The following is a 17,595-nucleotide window of genomic DNA, read 5'->3' as shown; positions in this document are numbered from 1 at the left end:
TGTGCAGAGGTGGAGACAAAACCTAAAAGCACGCAGAGCTGGCGAGGGCTTGCCGTCCTGGACGGTAGGGGTCTGCGTCTGGTGCCACCTACTCCATCAGGCTACTTGCTGGGTCCACCAAGCCTGACCCCTCCAGCCAGGAGGGGATCACGGAGTGTGCCCCCGCCCGGGCTGCTGCCTGCCGGAAGGGGGCTGGGAAGCCGGGAGCCCCGCGCGCCACTTCCCCGGCAGCGTCAGTTTCACCCAGGACTGGCTCGCGGTTCCCTCGTGGCTCTGCGCGGAGGCCCGCCTCCTCCCTTCCCTCCCCCATCCCGCCCGCTGCCTCCGCCTCCTTCTTCTGCCTCCACCCTCAACCCCCATCCCCGCCTGACGGGAGCTAGCCCTCAGTCCGCCCGAGCTCTGGTTGTGGGCGCCGGACAAGTCCAAGGCGCCTCCTCCCAATATGGACAGCCGCTACACCAGCACTGCGGGCATCGGGGACTTGAACCAGCTGAGCGCTGCCATCCCGGCCACGCGGGTGGAGGTGTCCGTGTCCTGCAGGTGAGGACGCAGCCCTTCCCCTCCCTCCTGCCCTCTCATCTGCGGGGTTGGTAGCACTTGGAGAGCGCTTGGGGTACCACGAGGCTTTGCGCGGGCGAGAAGTTGCGCCATGAGTGGGAAATATCTCCGCAGTGGGGCTGGAGTTACCCCGGGTCAGGTGACACAGGGGAGCGGGAATTAGAAGCGAGTGGTGGGCTCCGGGACTGAGACTTCCTATTTTCTTTCTGGGAAACGCTGTAAAAGTTGGCTGGGCTGTGACTCAGCTGCGGGAACACCGGCCGCCGCCCACTTTACAAGCCCGTTTTCCGTCCCAAACCCGGGCTGGATGGTTGGGTGATGACCGGAATCGAAGGGGACAGCACTGCCAAAAGCGCTTGTGACCGCTGCACGCTTCGGCCCGGGACTTCCTCTGCTAGGCGTGTGCAAACCTGCTGTTGCTAGGGTTGGAGCTTCCTCCCCACCCACTTCCTGGAGCCTTCCAGCTTGCTTCTCCCCCACCCTTCCGGGCTTTTTGCCTTTTGCCTGATAGGTAGAGATTTCGGCCCTCCTTGCAGACGACTCTATGCCTTAACTAAGATCTGGGAAGTCACGACTTGTGTTTTGTTTTGTTTTGTTTTCGGGCCCACATTTGAGTGCTTGTAAGAACTGACTCTCGGTCGGGCGCAGTGGCTCAGTACAGTTTATACGCCTGTATTCCCAGCACTTTGGGATGCCAAGGCGGGCGGATCACGAGGTCAGGAGTTCGAGACCAGCCTGGCCAATATGGTGAAACCCTGTCTCTACTAAAAATACAAAAATTAGCCCGACGTGGTGGCACGCGCCTGTAGTCCCGGCTACTCGGGAGGCTGAGACAGGAGAATCGCTTGAACCCGGGAGGTGGATGTTGCAATGAGCTGAGATCGTGCCATTGCACTCCAGCCTGGGCGACAGTGCAAGACTCCATCTCAAAATAAACAAACAAACAAACAAAAAAGCTGACTTTCAACGCTGTCCAGAGACTGTAAATTGCAAACTCGTTGTCCTGACCTTCTTTCGGTTAGTTGCCCTGTAAATAAAGCAGCATCACCGCTGTATCGTAGATGATTTTGAGAAGGAGATGAGCGACGGTGCTAAATTGGTACTGGCCACTAATTTGCGAATTAATAATGACTGGAGCCCACTCCCTTGTTTGCATAATTGGGTCTTTCTCACTGGAAAACTCTTTCCTCATTTATCCATTTTTGCCCTAAGACTGTTTTTATGCCCTCAAATCCTCCCTTTCCTTTCCTTAGCAAACCTGCCTTGGAGAAATCTAACAAATTTGGGTAATCTTGATGTAAATAAGTTTAAAATTCCATCAGTCTTGACTTTGCATTTTCACAAACTGAGCCTAAAGCCAAAGGAATTCTTTTCTGGGGGTGGAAATTCGAGCACCAGCAACCCTAGTAGAAGTATTGTTTGAGGGTAGGGGACGGCCTTTATCTAGCCCTGAAACTGTATCACCTGATTGTTTGCCGCCTCTTAAGACTGATCTGGGACTATGGAAAAATCATGCTGATAATGATAGCTAACATTAAGCTCTTGCCTTATTGCTGTCACTGCTTTAAGTGCTGTCTGAGATTTTTCTGTCAATGGAACAGGTGAAGGTGTTTGGAAAACTCTTTAGAGAATTCCTAGGCCTTTTCTTTTCTTCTTTTCTCTGAAGCTGGCTTTGGATGTTAGAGGGAAGTTACTGGTATATACAGATAATGGATAGCCAGAAGTCCTACAATAACAGCATTACTAGAGTTCTTACCCTCTACTCAACAGTCTGCAAAGTCTGAATGGCATGCCTATACTTGGAATGAATATAAAAGAATATTGTCAATCAAATCTGAATTTTTCCATGAGCTTCTTAAGGGAAATTATTCCTAAACTGGTCATTCTGCCAGTAGGGCCCACGTTTAATGCAGCCCCTTTTTTGATGCATGTTTTCTGTGAGTGTGCTGGGCATACTGAAGTCAATTGGCTTGAGGCAATTTGTTTCAGTTTGCTGCCTCAGAACCTGGAAATCCCTTGTTCCAGCTTTTTTTTCATAACATTGCTTTGACATTTTGTTTTTAATTTTTAAGATTTCTAATAGGAAAAAAAAATCCTGAAAGAGAACCCAAATACTTAGTGTCAAGCATCTCTTCCAGGGGCACTAGTGCTTAGTCTATTGTTTGAGTTGCTTCTGACTCAGCTTACTATTTACGGTAAGTTTGAGGTAAAAAGCGTCTTTCGGTCAAAGAGAAACATAATTAAATACCCAAGTTAGTGCCTTTGGAATAGGTTTGCGAATAGTTCTTGAAAAGGTGGGTTAAATTTATTTTTAATACATTAAAATTCAAAAATAAAAATATTTGAGTATTGTTGGATCTTGTAACCATAGGAGGTGGTTTAGTTTGGGCTTTGGCATCAGAGAACTAAGTACAAATTCTGGCTTTGTGACTTGTTCTTGCTACCTCGGAGTAAGTTCTTAGTCTGTCTAAGTATTCTCATCTCCAAAAATAAGAATAATTATGGTATTTACCTTATATAGAGTGTTATCAAGGTGATGTGTGAAAGCACTTATACAATGCATGAAACAAAAACATGTTTTCAAAAATGGTAGCTATTATTATAATATTGGAAATAACATTTGTTGAATAAATGTGTCATATATGATTCAGGTATGGAATTCTGTAAAAGTCCTTCTCTTTTGAACTTCAGTAAGTTGGTTAAAGAACACAAGGATAGAACCAGCATTGGGATACCTGTTCCCTCTTTCTCTATCTTCTTTGATGTGCATCAAGAACATGTTTTGTAGAAAGTTTGTGGGGATTTCACTTAGCAACAAGGCACAGTTGAAGGCCTCTGAGCCTTACTATGGGCAGGCAGAGTAAGGAATTCCCTTGCCTTGCTATACCAGAGACTTCTGAGGATTTGCCCACACTTCAAAAGCAGCTCAGATTTGAATAGGTTTTTTCTTTCTCATTCTTTCCCTCTCTTTCTCTTTCTCTTTCTTTCTCTTTCTCTCTCTTTTCTTTCTTTCTGTTTCTTTCCTTTTTTCTCTTTCCTTTCTTTTTCTTTTCTTCGTTTCCTTTCTTTCTTTCACTTCCTTTCACTGTCCCCTATCATTAAAAGCTTTATGACAAAGTTTTTAATCTTCATTTTGGGGAAGGTGAAAAAGATCAACAATTGAAGCTTGAATATAATTCATGGAAATAATTTAGTCTGTTTATTCATCAAGTGTCTGAGTGCCTTTTATATGTCTATGTTTATGCTAGGGTCCATGAGAAATGCAAAGAAGTTCTCCTCTGAAAATGTAAAATCTGATTGGGAGATAAACACTACATAAGACACGGTAACAGGGCTAAATTCAAAGATGAGGCTCATGCATAAGGAGGGAAAGGATCATTGTGGAATAGGGTGCTTGGAATATATTACAAAGAAGAGATGGGGCTTGGGCAGAGACAAGCTGGATAGGCATGGTTTGGATTAGAGAAGGGCCAGTGGTTAAATTTATAGCCACTTAAATTTGTGTTAAGGGGGTGAGAGGTACCCTTTTCTAGATGTATTTATGCAGAGGCAAGCTCCTGCTATTTGACTTCCTTCCTCTTCTACCCATTGTCTAGCTCTTCTTGCATTCATTTTCCTTTATTGTATAAATTTGTAGATTTTTAAATTAATTAGCTTACTTAATTAACTAAAAATGCCTGTAGCTGAAATGATACAACCTTGAGAGATAAACTAAGGTAATATTTCCATTTTATTCTGAAAGCTTATTACTATAGAATGAGGTAAACCCACTGGGAAAAATAATATGCAGTAATCACCTGTTTTCCTTGGGTCCTTGATTTGTTGCACTATTTCACTGATTTTCATCATTTTCTCTGATCGAGAAGCCAGCTTATCAATATTAAAAGCAGTGAGAGTATTGTGTATTTCTAGACTTTGTATGTTAGGTATCAAATGTACATCCTGTCACAGAAATAATCCTATGATGGTGATAATACTATTTATTTATTTGAGATGGAATCTCACTCTGTGGCCCAGGCTGGAGTGCAGTGGCGCGATCTCTGCTCACTGCAACCTCCACCTCCCAGGTTCAAGCAATTCTTCCCCAGCCTCTCGAGTAGCTGAGATTACAGGTGCCTACCACCACGCCCAGCTAATTTTTGTATTTTTAGTAGAAACGGGATTTCACCATGTTGGCCAGCTGGTCTGGAACTCTTGACCTCAAGTGATCTGCCCACTTTGGCTTCCCAAAGTGCTGGGATTACAGGCCTGAGCCACTGCCCCCCTGACCAATACTGACTTTAAGCATTAAAGTGGAAGGAAGACTATGAAGTGGAAAAGGGTTGAGTGCCTACATGGTGCTAGGCATTCTAAAAAGCCCTTCCTCACCTGGTGTAAGTCTATTGCCTCATCTCCCATCACTCCTTGCATGAACCCAGCAACTGTATATAGTCTGATAAACAGGTGTGTGCCATAGGCCAAAATGCATGCCCAATAAATACGGCTAAAAAATACTCATAAAAGGTACAGTCCCAAAGCATGAGCGTTCATCCTAGACAACCAAACTCCTCATGCTTATGTGGCTACACAGGTGCTGCTCTTTGCCCTGCCCTACCTCCCTTCCCCTTCTTTTCTGGATTAGGCTGTGCTCCTAAGCTGGATTAGTCCCAAAGTAGCCAGGGTGTGCCAGTGTCATAGGTATATAACCACTCTTAGTCTTTCTACTCTCCTTGAGGACAAGTTTTGTCTCTTTCATATCCATGTACTGTATTCTGAGCTTGGCACAGAATGTGTAGTTAGTAAATGTTTGATGCTGCAGTTCTACAGCCAAATTGTCTAATATGGGGAGGGGGATTTCTCCTGTTAAAATGTCATTCCTAGGTCCCGTAGCAGATCTGTTGAATCAAAATCTCTGGGGATGGGACCCAGGAATCTGAGCTTTTAACAAGTTCACCCTGTGCTGGTTATACACACTAATTATTTTAATCTCCTGGTTTCATGAGTAAGTGACTCTGACTATAGTCCCTTGATCTGAGTTAGTAAAACCCACCCTACTAGGGTGTTAGGAAGATACTTTTTGATGGTGTGCTGGAGCTTAAATGGGTTTGGGAACAGAAATTTGTAGGTCAGTTGTTAAAGTGACTATTAAAAATTGGATTATATAAACAAAATTAAATTATATTAAAAATAAATTTAAGAAATGCTGAAAGGTTATAACTTCCTAATTGCTTTACTACATTTTACTGTCTTCTGTTTTTTTTTTTTTTATAATCATCTATTCTCTATTTTTTTAATCTGTGTGTTGAAAGTATTCTGCAGTGCTGTGCTTCTGTTCTCTTCCCAATTCATGTATGCCACCTTGGCAGCTTGAAATCAGCCATAGCGGGAATTTTTACACCATGGAAATTGGCAAACACTGCAAATCAGTGTTTGACTTACCCTTTTGTTATCTATACTTAAGAAAGCATTCTGTGGGAATCAGTTGACTCTATGGAGTTTATAATAAAAGTACTATATGCAACTTATTATTTGTAGATTGTGTGCCAAGCTACATACTCTACACATCAGTAAAAAATAACAAATTTTGTACACACACACATTCAGCTTTTTGTTGAAGAGCTTGTTTTAAAATATATACTTGCACATCACTGTTTATGGACTTTTTGTAAAAGGTAAAGCCTTATATAAAAGAAAATTATTGTTGTTTGTCTGGTTCAGTTCTGGCTACTGTAATAAAGTACCAGAGACGAGGTGGATTGTTAACATCATACATTTATTTCTCATACTTCTAGAGGATGGATGTCTGCGATCAGGGTGCCAACATAGTAGGTTCTGATGAGAGCTTTTTTTCAGGTTACAGGCTGCCAGCTTCTCGCTGTACTTTCACATGGCCTACAGAGAGTGAGAGAGCTCTCTGGGGTTCCTTTTATTAGGACAGTAATCCCATTCGTAAGGGCACCATCATCATGACCTAATCATCTCCCAAAGGCCCTACCTCCTAATATCATCACATTGGGGGTTAGGATTTCAACACATGAATTTTGGGGGGTCACAAACATTCAGTTCATAACACTCTTGTTAGACTGTCACTATTAGAAGTGGTAGTGTCAAGTTCAGCACTATCTCTGGTCTTCCTTCCTTCTCTACTGGAATAAGTGGGGTTGTATGATTTTATAATCATAAAAGTTGTGATAGCAAGTATATTGCAGTTAGGAACTTACAGACTTTTAAACTTCTCCCTCTCGTTTTCATGTGGTCCTCTCTACACCTTTATTCTTCTCTTACTTTGAAGTTGTATTTTTCTTTCCGTTTCTCCATCCAGTGGTGGCATATCCTTTGCAAGTTTACATGTTACAAGTCCAGCTACACTTCGTGATTAACTGACCACCTGCGAAAGCAAAGTTAGATTCCAAGAGAGAGCATCTGACCCTTTTTGGAGTTGGCCGTTTGAGGTGGATAGCTGTGCTGTTCTAATGATCTGTGGTGAAAGGAATCAAAGCGTTCAAACACAACAGTTGGAGGCTCTACTTTAGTCCACATTGGTTCATCTCTTAGCACACTTTACCTTTCTTTAGTCAGACAAAAAATTTGGAGTTACTACGTAAATAGGTTTTCAAGTGATGTTATTAGTTGATAAATTAAGTTATATAAGCTAGGGATATTAGACTGCCTGTTGTGCTGTTAATGAGCCATATGACAGGTAAATGGAGGGTAAAGTTGTTGTAGACTGTAACATTTTATTCTGTCTCTGCAGCTCTTGAGATCCTGTGGTTCAAGATTGTAGTCACCTCGTAGTGCCTTTTTTGATCATATTTAGGTTTGTCTTAGCCCCAGAGTTTCAGTAAAATTTGTCCTGGGAACTTTCTGAACTGTGGCGTTGAAGTCTTAATGTGAGAGTTGCCCTGGTATATTTTTTTTTTCGGAGAAATACCTTATTTAACATTGTTGTTCCACCATTATTTTGGTCTGCCTGTGTTTTTTAGCATTTGGGGCCTGAGGGGTTCTCAAACAGCCCTGGTATGTGGAGAATGCTAGTCTAGAAGCAGTTTAAAAGGACAGGATCCCACAGGAGAGGGTGGTAATAGCTGTGCTCCTTTAGGTCTGTTATTTGTGTTGTAACAGGCAGAAGCCTACATCCCCTGTTTGAGTTTACTCGAGGCTGAGAAGAAATACAATTCCTCTCAAAGAGATTTCATCCAGTTCTTAGCCTGTTTGAGAGCCAGTTTTGCTTAGCGTTGAAGAACATGGGTGTAGGGCTAGATTAGCTCTGCCACTTAATATCTTTGAAACATCTGTTCCTCAGTTTCCTCATCTGTAAAGTGGGGATTATAATAGCCCCTACTTCTTATATTTGCTTTGAGGATTAAATAAGTTAATACATGTAAGTGAGATAAAAACACTGCTTGTGACATTAGTTAAGCACTCAATTATTACAAAAAGATAATAAAAAAATTAAAATCCTTCACTGTTCCATCAAATTATGAGCAAATGAGTTCATTTTTGTCTCATGTATAGCATCACATTTATATTATCTTTGTGTATATTAATATATACACACATATATAATATATAATACATAATACAATATGTAATATATTAATAGTGTGTATATAATATAGAATATAATTGTATATTCTATATAATATTTCTTCTGTACTTTTCCATTAATATTATATCATGAATATGTTGTTATTAGTCTTTGGAAATATAACCTTCCATGTCTGTGCAGTATTCTATTATAAGGTTGTACTATATTTATTTAACTTAACCCTTGTTTTCCAAAATTTATTTCAAAAAGTTGCTATTCAAAACAGTGTTAACAATGAGTATTCTCCATCACAAACATCTAACATCTCTGGTAATTTTTTTTCCTGGGGATAGTTTTCTAGAACTGAAATGATTAATAAACTATCTTCTCAAAGGGATTTTGGTAGCTTGTTTTGGTTACATCCATCCCATTCCTATTTAAATACACAGAATCAAGGCTAAGCTACTGGCTGCACTTTTCTAAATACTTTTATTACCATAAGAATGTTGCATTTAGAGATTAATGAGAATTCGAGGCAGCAGAGTATAGCAGCAAGAAAATGGAATTAGAAATCAGACAGATGTCTTTAAATCTCATTTTTATCCCTTTTTGGGATGTTATTTTGGGTAACCTGTTTCAACTCTTGGAACCTCATTTCCTAATCTGTAACATAGAAATGATTTAAAAACCAAAATTTCAAGGTGGTTGGATGAGTAAATGAAATACAGTCTGTACAATGCCCAGCCTGTCACAAGAAAAGCGCCAAGTAGCTGTTAGTCTTATCCCAGTTTCTTCAGCATTTTACTGTGTGGCACACAGCAACATAAAAGAAGGTATCTGTACTTTGGAAAAATTTACAGTCAATTTGGGGAGCCATAGAAACATAGAACCAAGGTGACAGTGATAAAGCTGCATGTTATACCATGCTGATTAATTCAATGTGGAGAGAGTGTGGAATAAAACAGTCGTTAGAATAGTGTGGATTTGTAAATGCACACTCAGTTTCTACAGATTCCACTCCATAGGCCCACTTCTGCCAAGACACAATCAGTCATGTGGGATTTGACAGGTAGGAGGTAGTCTGCTATAATAACCAAGTTTTAGAACAAAAGAACATTCTTGTATCTGTCCAATAAAATCAATGGGCTGATATTTAAGACAGCTGTTTTGTGTTGGGCATGATAAAACAGATACTGCAGTAGTTGCCAACACAGGCTGAGGTAAGGCAAGTATTTATTGCCCGTAATAAAATAGGATGTATTTAAAAGGTGCCTGCCCCAGGGACTGGTGATGTTCACTCCCTAATACACAGTACCTTAATATTGGCAAACTTAATGACAACTTTCAGTGTTAATGCCTCTCCAGCCGGGACTATTAGCTACCAGACATTCTTGTTCAAATTGTGAGGGTTTTTGTCAGGTTTATTCTGTGAAGAATAATGCTTCAGACCTCCTGAGGGAATCATCAGCTGATTTTCTGACACTCTGAAGAAACAAAATATTATTGATAGTCCCCAGCAAATATTTCTATTTATTAGACAGTAAAGGAATTCAAATATAAGCTGTTTTAATGAAGCCAAGAAACATGCAACTTTTGGATATTTGCCATCTATTTTCTTTAAATTCATCTCAAAATCTAACTCTTTGTCAGACAATGTATAAAGTGGTTAATGTGGGCTAATTCATTCAATCCTTGCAATTCTGAAAAGAGGAGATGTTATGTCCTGTTTTACAAGTGAAGAAATTGAGGTTTAGAGAGAGTATAAGTAACTTGGTTGAAGTCACGTACCTGGTAAGTGGCAAAGTTGAGTTCCTAATCCATATATGTCTAATTCCTAAGCATATGCTTATGACCATTAGGTATATTATGTTGTTCTTCCATAAATTCTTTATTGTCGGCTTGAAGAGTGGAGCTCTTTTCTGTCAATACCAGTGTGTTAGTAACTAAAAAAAAAATTATAAAGCTTAGGAGACGCAATTATAATAGATCATATCAACACTACTCTACCACAAAGGATATATTTCTCTGAGGATGCAAAATACAGAATTATTTCCTATTTTTCTGTTCCCCACTGGTGAGAGCTTTGAGTAGAGCAATTCATAGGAGTGGCATAAACTTTAGCCATGTGATGTTTTATTTCCAGTATTGATTCTTATCTTTTTCTGATGCTGAGTTACCTAATGAAGATGTGGGAAATTAAGTAATGAGAAGACTATTTAGCTAGAAATCATCAGGCAGGGTGAGATGAAAACTAAATACTGGAGAGAGGTGATGGTCTGGGCAAATGAAAAGTAAGAAAAGTTAATTGAATTGACTATGTGACATTCAAATTTACCAGTGGAATTGAGAATTGACCTCAGGCCCTACCATTTCAGTCCAGTGCTTTCTTAGTACTGGGGAAGTCACCGTTTAACTTGCTAGCTTTTCAGTAATACTTAATTCCAGAGTTTCCCTTCATGGCAAATTCATGCTTCAGAATTTCATGTAAATAAAATAACTACTTCAATATTAATATCAGTACATTATTCTGAGCTATATGAATTGTGGCATGAGTTTGTAAAAGTCAATTTTTTCTTATCTTGCTAATTAGCTTCATGCTCTCTCTCTCTCTATGTATGTAAAATAAGTAACAAGTGACACATTAATTTTATTAAGAACAATCTCAAATGTCAGAGAGTGTAATGAACCAGAGATATGATTATAATTGCCATAACTGGTTGAAACCAACATGTGTCTCTGCCTTAGCATAATAGTGGTTTTATAATCATTTTGAGAAATGTAATTGTTTCTCACTGTCTGCAGATCCTTCTTACTGCATCCATCTCCTATAACTCTGAGCATTCCTACAAACCTCTTTTATCTAAATGTACTCCTATAAAGGAGTACTCTTTTATCTAAATGTACTCCTATTTGTGGATTTTTTAGGTAATTGAAAGTAACGCAAACATTTTTCTTTAATGTCTTAAATAGGTTTTCATGTTTCCAAGCTATAAGCAAAGAATATGAGAGAGAGAGAGAGCGAGCTAGAGTGAGAGCAAGCACGTGAGACTAAGGGATACGTGGGAACTACACCAGAATAATAAATGTATTTGCTAAACCCATCTCAATTACCTACGATTTTAGATATAGCTTATTATCTGACTTATCTTGGTATCTCCATTCTCAAATTAATTATGGAAGCAGAGATATTAGAAAGTTGATTACAACTGATTTTTATGCCAGTGGTTTCATCCAAAGCCTCTTGTAGGCATTGGGGAAAGGAGGCATAATCAATATCAAGTTACTAGTGAACTTCTCTCTTAATTGATAATTTAAATTAGTAAATTTAAAAATTTTTTTTGGGAAAAGTTTGAAGTATACTACCTCAAAGATGATTGATTTTTTAACTTAAGACATATCTTATAATGGCTTTAATTTCTTTGTTTCACTTAAATCACTGTGCCATTGGAATGTCATATATATGGCATCTTGCTTCCTTGTGGAACACTTCAGCAAAGAAACAGCATCTGTTTTGTTTCTGGAACTAGCTCTGTGACCTTTGACAATCGTGCCACTTCACTGGATCTTGGATCCTATAGAAAGGTTGGGTCTCTGCTCAGGATGACCTGTGATATTACTTGGAGGTTCATAATTTTATGATTGGAGAAGCAGGACCTTGAAATAAAATGGAGACATACTCCAGTTTAAGGAAATAATGTGATTGTCAAAGCCCATTGTAAACTAGCTAAACCAGGTGGTGATAATTTTTGTTTAATAAAACAAACAAAAAAGCTATTTTACTTTCAAAATATTTATCTCAGAATGTCTTTAAATAGACAATTCCTCTAGTGTATTTAAAATGATATTGATGTATGAATTTTAATTTTAATCAGAACAAGTACAGATGTAGAGTAAAAGTTATTTATTATCTTTGAGTTTTTTAAATAAAAGAAGGTTTGTGAAGAAAAAGTAATAGGGAAAGGAGTAGTATTGTTACTGGAAAGAGGTCCCGACCCAGACACCAAGAGAGGGTTCTTGGATCTCGTGAAAGAAAGAATTCAGGGTGAGTCTATACAGTAAAGTGAAAGCAAGTTTATTAAGAAAGTAAAGGAATAAAAGAAGGGCTACTCCATAGGCAGAGCAGCACCAGGGTGGCTGGTTGCCCATTTTTATGGTTATTTCTTGATTATATGCTAAACAAGGGGTGGATTATTCATGCCTCCCCTTTTTAGAACATATAGGGTAACTTTCTGATGTTGCCATGGCATTTGTAAACTGTGATGGCGCTGGTGGGAGTATAGCAGTGAGGATGACCAGAGGCCACTCTCATTGCCATATTGGTTTTGGTGGGCTTTGGTTAGCTTCATTATAGCAGCTTGTTTATCAGCAAGGTCTTTATGACATGTATCTTGTGCTGACCTTCTATCTTATTCTGTGACTAAATGCCTTAACCTCCTGGGAACGCAGCCCAGCAGGTGTCAGCCTTATGTTACCCAGCCCCTATTCAAGATGGAGTTGCTCTGGTTCAAACACCTCTGACAGTATTAATATATATTTAGAAAACCTTAATTTCCTCCAAACAGTTTAACTTTGTTGCCATATTACACTTGATTTTCTAGGCATAGGCTCTTAAACCTTTGTGTGATCTTGAGACTTTAAAAATATAGGCTCTAATTCTAGTGTCTAAGGTTTTTTTAAAAAGAACTATTATGTTAGATTATTTCTAACACTAACTACTTGCTATTTCAACGTCCTCATTTTCCTTAATATTCTTCCCAAGAGTTGTCAAATTCTGCTGTTGCTGTTCTAGTTTTTTCTCTCAACAGAAATCTGTAACAAACTGTATTCATGGAAATGAACAGTGTTTGATATGAATAGATATCGATGCCTTTTCAGTAATTTACTTTTCTAATATGTTACTTTTAAAAAATCATTCAGGTCTCTGGCAAATAGAAAGTTTTTAGTAAAATTGTCAGATGGATTCAGTCTTCTGTGCCTCCTCTGATCAGTTGTCACTGAGTGTGGGCTACCTGGGCTTTCTGGAACAGTTGACCTTCAAAATGAAATAAGCCAACACTATGAGTCATGTATGCTATTACTTCCCTACCATTATAATGCTTGACTTACTATATTTCGTAAGCTTTATGAATGGTTTCAGTACTTTTAAAATCACCTTATCAGTCACCAAGACTTGTTTATTCCGTTCTCCAAAGTGTCGGTCACCTCCTTTCCATTTCTACTGTCTCCACTCTGGCTCAAGAAGTAAACATTTTTCCTCTTCTTCACACATGTAGTGAGCTTCACATGTTTAGTTAGCTTTGTAAACAAAGGTTGAATTGCATGATTTTTCTTTGCAGAAACTTCCACTGTTTCAGCATGTCCCCTTTGTTTACAGAGTAAAGTCCAAGTATGCTAGCATGTGTTCAGAGTACTTACTCATCCTGCCCAGATTCCTTTCCCAGTCTCATCTCAGACATGGGCACCAGCCAAAGTGGACTAGGTGTTAATCCCCACATTCCTTTGTGTCTTCCCTTTCCCCACCCTTGTTGACACTTTCCTACAGCCTGAGAAACCTTTCCCCCATTTGTGGCTCTCCTTGCCTGGTTGTCAAGATTTACCTCACTCAGTGCAATTTGTGATATTTTACTAGATTATTGAAATTGGAATTAATTGTTGCTTCCTTGGAGTTCCCAGACAACATTTCTTGTACATTCTTTTTGTTCTATTTTGACTTAAAATTTTTTAGGTTTTTGCACTCCTGTCTCCCCAACCAAGTTTAAAAATACCTATTTGTTTTATCATTGATTATTACAAAACCAGACTTTGTGCTTTACACATGAAAGGTTTTCAACAAATGTTTGCCACTTGATAGATTGGAAGAATGAATGTGAACATCTATGAATTTGAATATGTTTATATATTATATGTTTATACCCTTAAAAATATTAGTTTATGTTGGCTGGTTGTGGTGGCTCATGCCTGTAATCCCAGCACTTTGGGAGGCTGAGGCAGACGGATCACATGAGATTGGGAGTTTGAGACCAGCCTGACCAACATGGAGGAACCCCATCTCTACTAAAAATACAAAATTAGCCTGGCATGGTGGTGCCTGCCTGTAATCCCAGCTACTAGGGAGGCTGAGGCAGGAGAATCACTTGAACCTGGGAAGTAGAGGTTGTGGTGAGCCGAGATCGTGCCATTGCATTCCAGCCTGGGCAACAAGAGCGAACACTCCGTCTCAAAAAAAAAGAAAAAATTAGTTTATACACATAGTGAGAACACTGAAATGCCTGATTTTGCTATTCAGTAAAAATATAATTATTTAATCTTTGTTTATATAACGTTCTACAAAGTTTTATTTGTGAAGAAATGAGAAACAAATAAATTTAAATTAAAACACATTGTCCTCAAGGAGAGCAAAGCTAATTTTAGAAGTGGCCACAGTGCATTCTAAATATTGACGCATAATTTGGCCAGGTGCAGTGGCTCATGCCTATAATCGCAGTGCTTTGCGAGGCCGAGGTGGGTGGATCATTTGAGGTTGGGAGTTTGAAATCAGCCTGGACAACAGGGTAAAACCCCATCTCTACTAAAAAATACAAAAATTAGTCAGGTATGGTGGTGGGTGCCCATAATCCCAGCTACTTGGGAGGGCGAGGAGGCAGGAGACTCTCTTCAACCCAGGAGGCAGTGGTTGAGGGAGCCAAAACTATGCCACTGCACTCTGGGTTGGGTGACAGAGTCAGACTCTCTCTCTCTCTCTCAAAGAAAAAATATTTTATATATATATATATATATATATATATATATATATATATATATATATATAAATGTTGACAGATAATTCGCTTAATCTGGGCATGAATACTACCCAAAAAAAGAATACAATTTGCATGTGTGATATCCTATATAAAATACCTAAGTAGAAAAATAAGTGAACATATCTTTTACTCAAGGAAGATTTTTGTCTTGGGGAAAAATATGTCTTAAAAGTACTTGGTGAACTAATAAAGTGCAGCAGCACGTGATGGCTTCACTTGGGTATAATCTAGGGTAAGAAGAGCTGTTTGGTGGCCTGGCCACTTGAGGAAGCAAAAACTTGCTTATGCGCTAATGTACTTCTTCCAGACTCTGTATTTTTTTTTTTTTTATCACCAATTTAAATTTTGTGCCACACAATGCAAAATAAAATTTTAGAAAAGCCAAATCCGACTAAAGAAAAGTGTCAAGGATGAGAAGATGGAAAACAATGCTTTCTATAAAAAAAGGAAAAGACAGAACTTGTTTACACATGTTCTAGTTAAAAATGAGCAAGTTTACTTAAGTCAAGTCACTATCCATAAATCATGTCTTTCCTACACTTGTCTGGCTATAAAGTTTCCTTGCATGGCCTAAGTAATTTCCTAAGTGCTTGTAACAGCTGAAGTATCTAAGTGCTCAGTTGATTATATTTAGCCTAAAATGTTGTCATCCCTGATTACATCAAGTCTTTCCAGAGAAACAGACCTCATTAGTGGCTATAGCTATAAAATTAGAAAAAAAAGAAAATTATAAAGCCACTTTGTTTCAATGAGGTCAATAAATGGTAATACAAGGTGATGATGATGATGACTGATGAACAATTTCCAGCACATATATAAAATGCTGTGATTTAAAAAATGCAACTATTGTGTGGTTGTGTCATTTTCATTTTGGCAGCATGGTCTAAACCAGTTATTGTCAATAAGAGGCACCATCAAAATTGCTTCAGAGGTTTTGCCAACTACTTATGGGCACTCCTGAAAATTCTAGGTTGCTTTCCTACGAGGGACTAAGTCCTCCCCATCATTTTCTCTATGCCCCCAATACCCCAGTAAAACTTCTGTCAGTTGAGCCTCAGGCCTCATCCTCCCATTCCTTCTACTTCCATATTGTCTCTTTAACATGGCTGACCATTGTGCTAACTAGGTCCAGGCCAGTCTGACCCATGCAAAGACGATGTACAAGTTCCTTGACTCTTCCAACCTCACAATCTCTGGCCAACCTCCTCTTCCTCGCCAGGAATCCTGTACTTTGAGCTGGTAGAGTTGTACTCAAAAAGGGCAAATGACACTATACTATTACTCCCTTGTTTAAGACCCTCTAGTTGCCTGTATAATGAGTCATCAGGATCTTCCAAACCCTGACTTAAATTTTCAGCCTCATCTCTTTCTATGTCCCACCATCCTCACCTTCTCCACTTTTGCCTCTAAACTCTTTCCTAAACTCTAAGTCACTTCAGACACCTGCATTTCCTGAGGAAACCGTGATGTTCACACTGTGGTTCTCTGCTAGGAATAGTTCGGCCTCACGTTGTTATCTCACATGATGGACTCTGCCGATAGTTCAAGCATCACTCCTACTATGAAGACTTTTCCTGATCCTTCAGATTGAATTGTCCACCCCTCCCTTTCTCTAATTTGTAATGAATTTATTTATTATACATATTCCACATTTCACTGCACATATTTGTTTACAAATCTGTCCCCTTAATGGAATATAAATAATCTAGGCCTGGAGCCCAGTGTGTTCATATCATGGTCTCCAACACTAAATCCTTTATCTGGCACTTAATAACCTAGTGCTGGTTGAATAAACATTTGAATGAGTGTCAGACAGCTATTAAACTGTAAACTCTCATAGGATAAGAATCATGTCTTATTCAGCTTTGCATCCCACTTAGCTTCTAGTCCAGTGTATTGCATATAGAAAGTGCTTGATAATTATCCAATATATAGTTGAAGAAAGGAGCGTTCGTGGAAGAAAGGCGCATCACATATGAACAGGAACCATGGCTGGAAGGCCTGAAGGCCAGAAAGAGTATAGTATTAATTGAGTTGAAAAAAAAATCAATTGTAAAAAGGCAGGATGAAGGAGACATGGCTAAGCAATTGCCTATGCCTGTTTCATTCAGTGGTTTTTTTAGGACTTGTAGAACTGTAGGTAGGATGGGCTGCTACTGAGATTTTGTTTCCATTGTTGTTTTATTGGTTTTGGGGCCGAGATGAGAGCCTTTGAGTCAGGGCACACTTCTGTTCTACTCACTTCTGATAAGGATGAAACATACATATTAGGAAGTTATTTTCATTCTCCTGTGTCTCAGCTGATCATTTATGCTGACCTACATGTTCCCATTTGGATTAGTTCCTTCTTCTGTTTAAATTCTGTTATTGAGTCTGCAAATCTCAGATTACTCCTAGGTACTTTTGAATTGTCCAATGGTCCAAAGAAATTACAGAAGATATTGCTTAAAATCTGGAGGAAGAAAAAAACCAACCTTGCCAATCTAGCCTTACCTTTACAAGCATGTGACAGCCTATGTATTGATTTATGCATCTTAAAGAGAGCTGGCTGAAGACAACCTTGCATATAGATAAAGATTTTCTTTTGAAATGTTGAAATGTAGAGCCTGAATATACATGACTTTTCGTCCCTTATAGAAGCAACATAGTGTTCTATAGCTAATAGACAAAGGAACAAAATGTTAGAAAATCCAGTCATATGATCAATATATTTTGGTAGTGGTGCTTGGA

At 39.1% G+C, this 17,595-nt stretch overlaps 1 protein-coding gene across 1 annotated transcript in view; it reads left to right on the top strand.

The window, feature by feature from the left end:
* Nucleotides 1-370: 370 nt before the first annotated feature.
* The window catches only part of CPNE8 (copine 8), a 263,643-nt gene continuing 246,418 nt past the window's right edge, over nucleotides 371-17,595 (top strand). Inside the window, exon 1 of the mRNA XM_003252308.2 lies at nucleotides 371-540. Coding sequence (XP_003252356.1) covers nucleotides 443-540 — 98 coding nt within the window. The 5' untranslated portion in view covers nucleotides 371-442. The remainder of the gene's footprint in view (nucleotides 541-17,595) is intronic.

Source organism: Nomascus leucogenys, chromosome 11 (assembly GCF_006542625.1).
Source record: "Nomascus leucogenys isolate Asia chromosome 11, Asia_NLE_v1, whole genome shotgun sequence".
Lineage (NCBI taxonomy): Eukaryota > Metazoa > Chordata > Mammalia > Primates > Hylobatidae > Nomascus > Nomascus leucogenys.
Note: the sequence above shows the minus strand (reverse complement) of the source record. Positions and strands in the feature narration are given on the sequence as shown.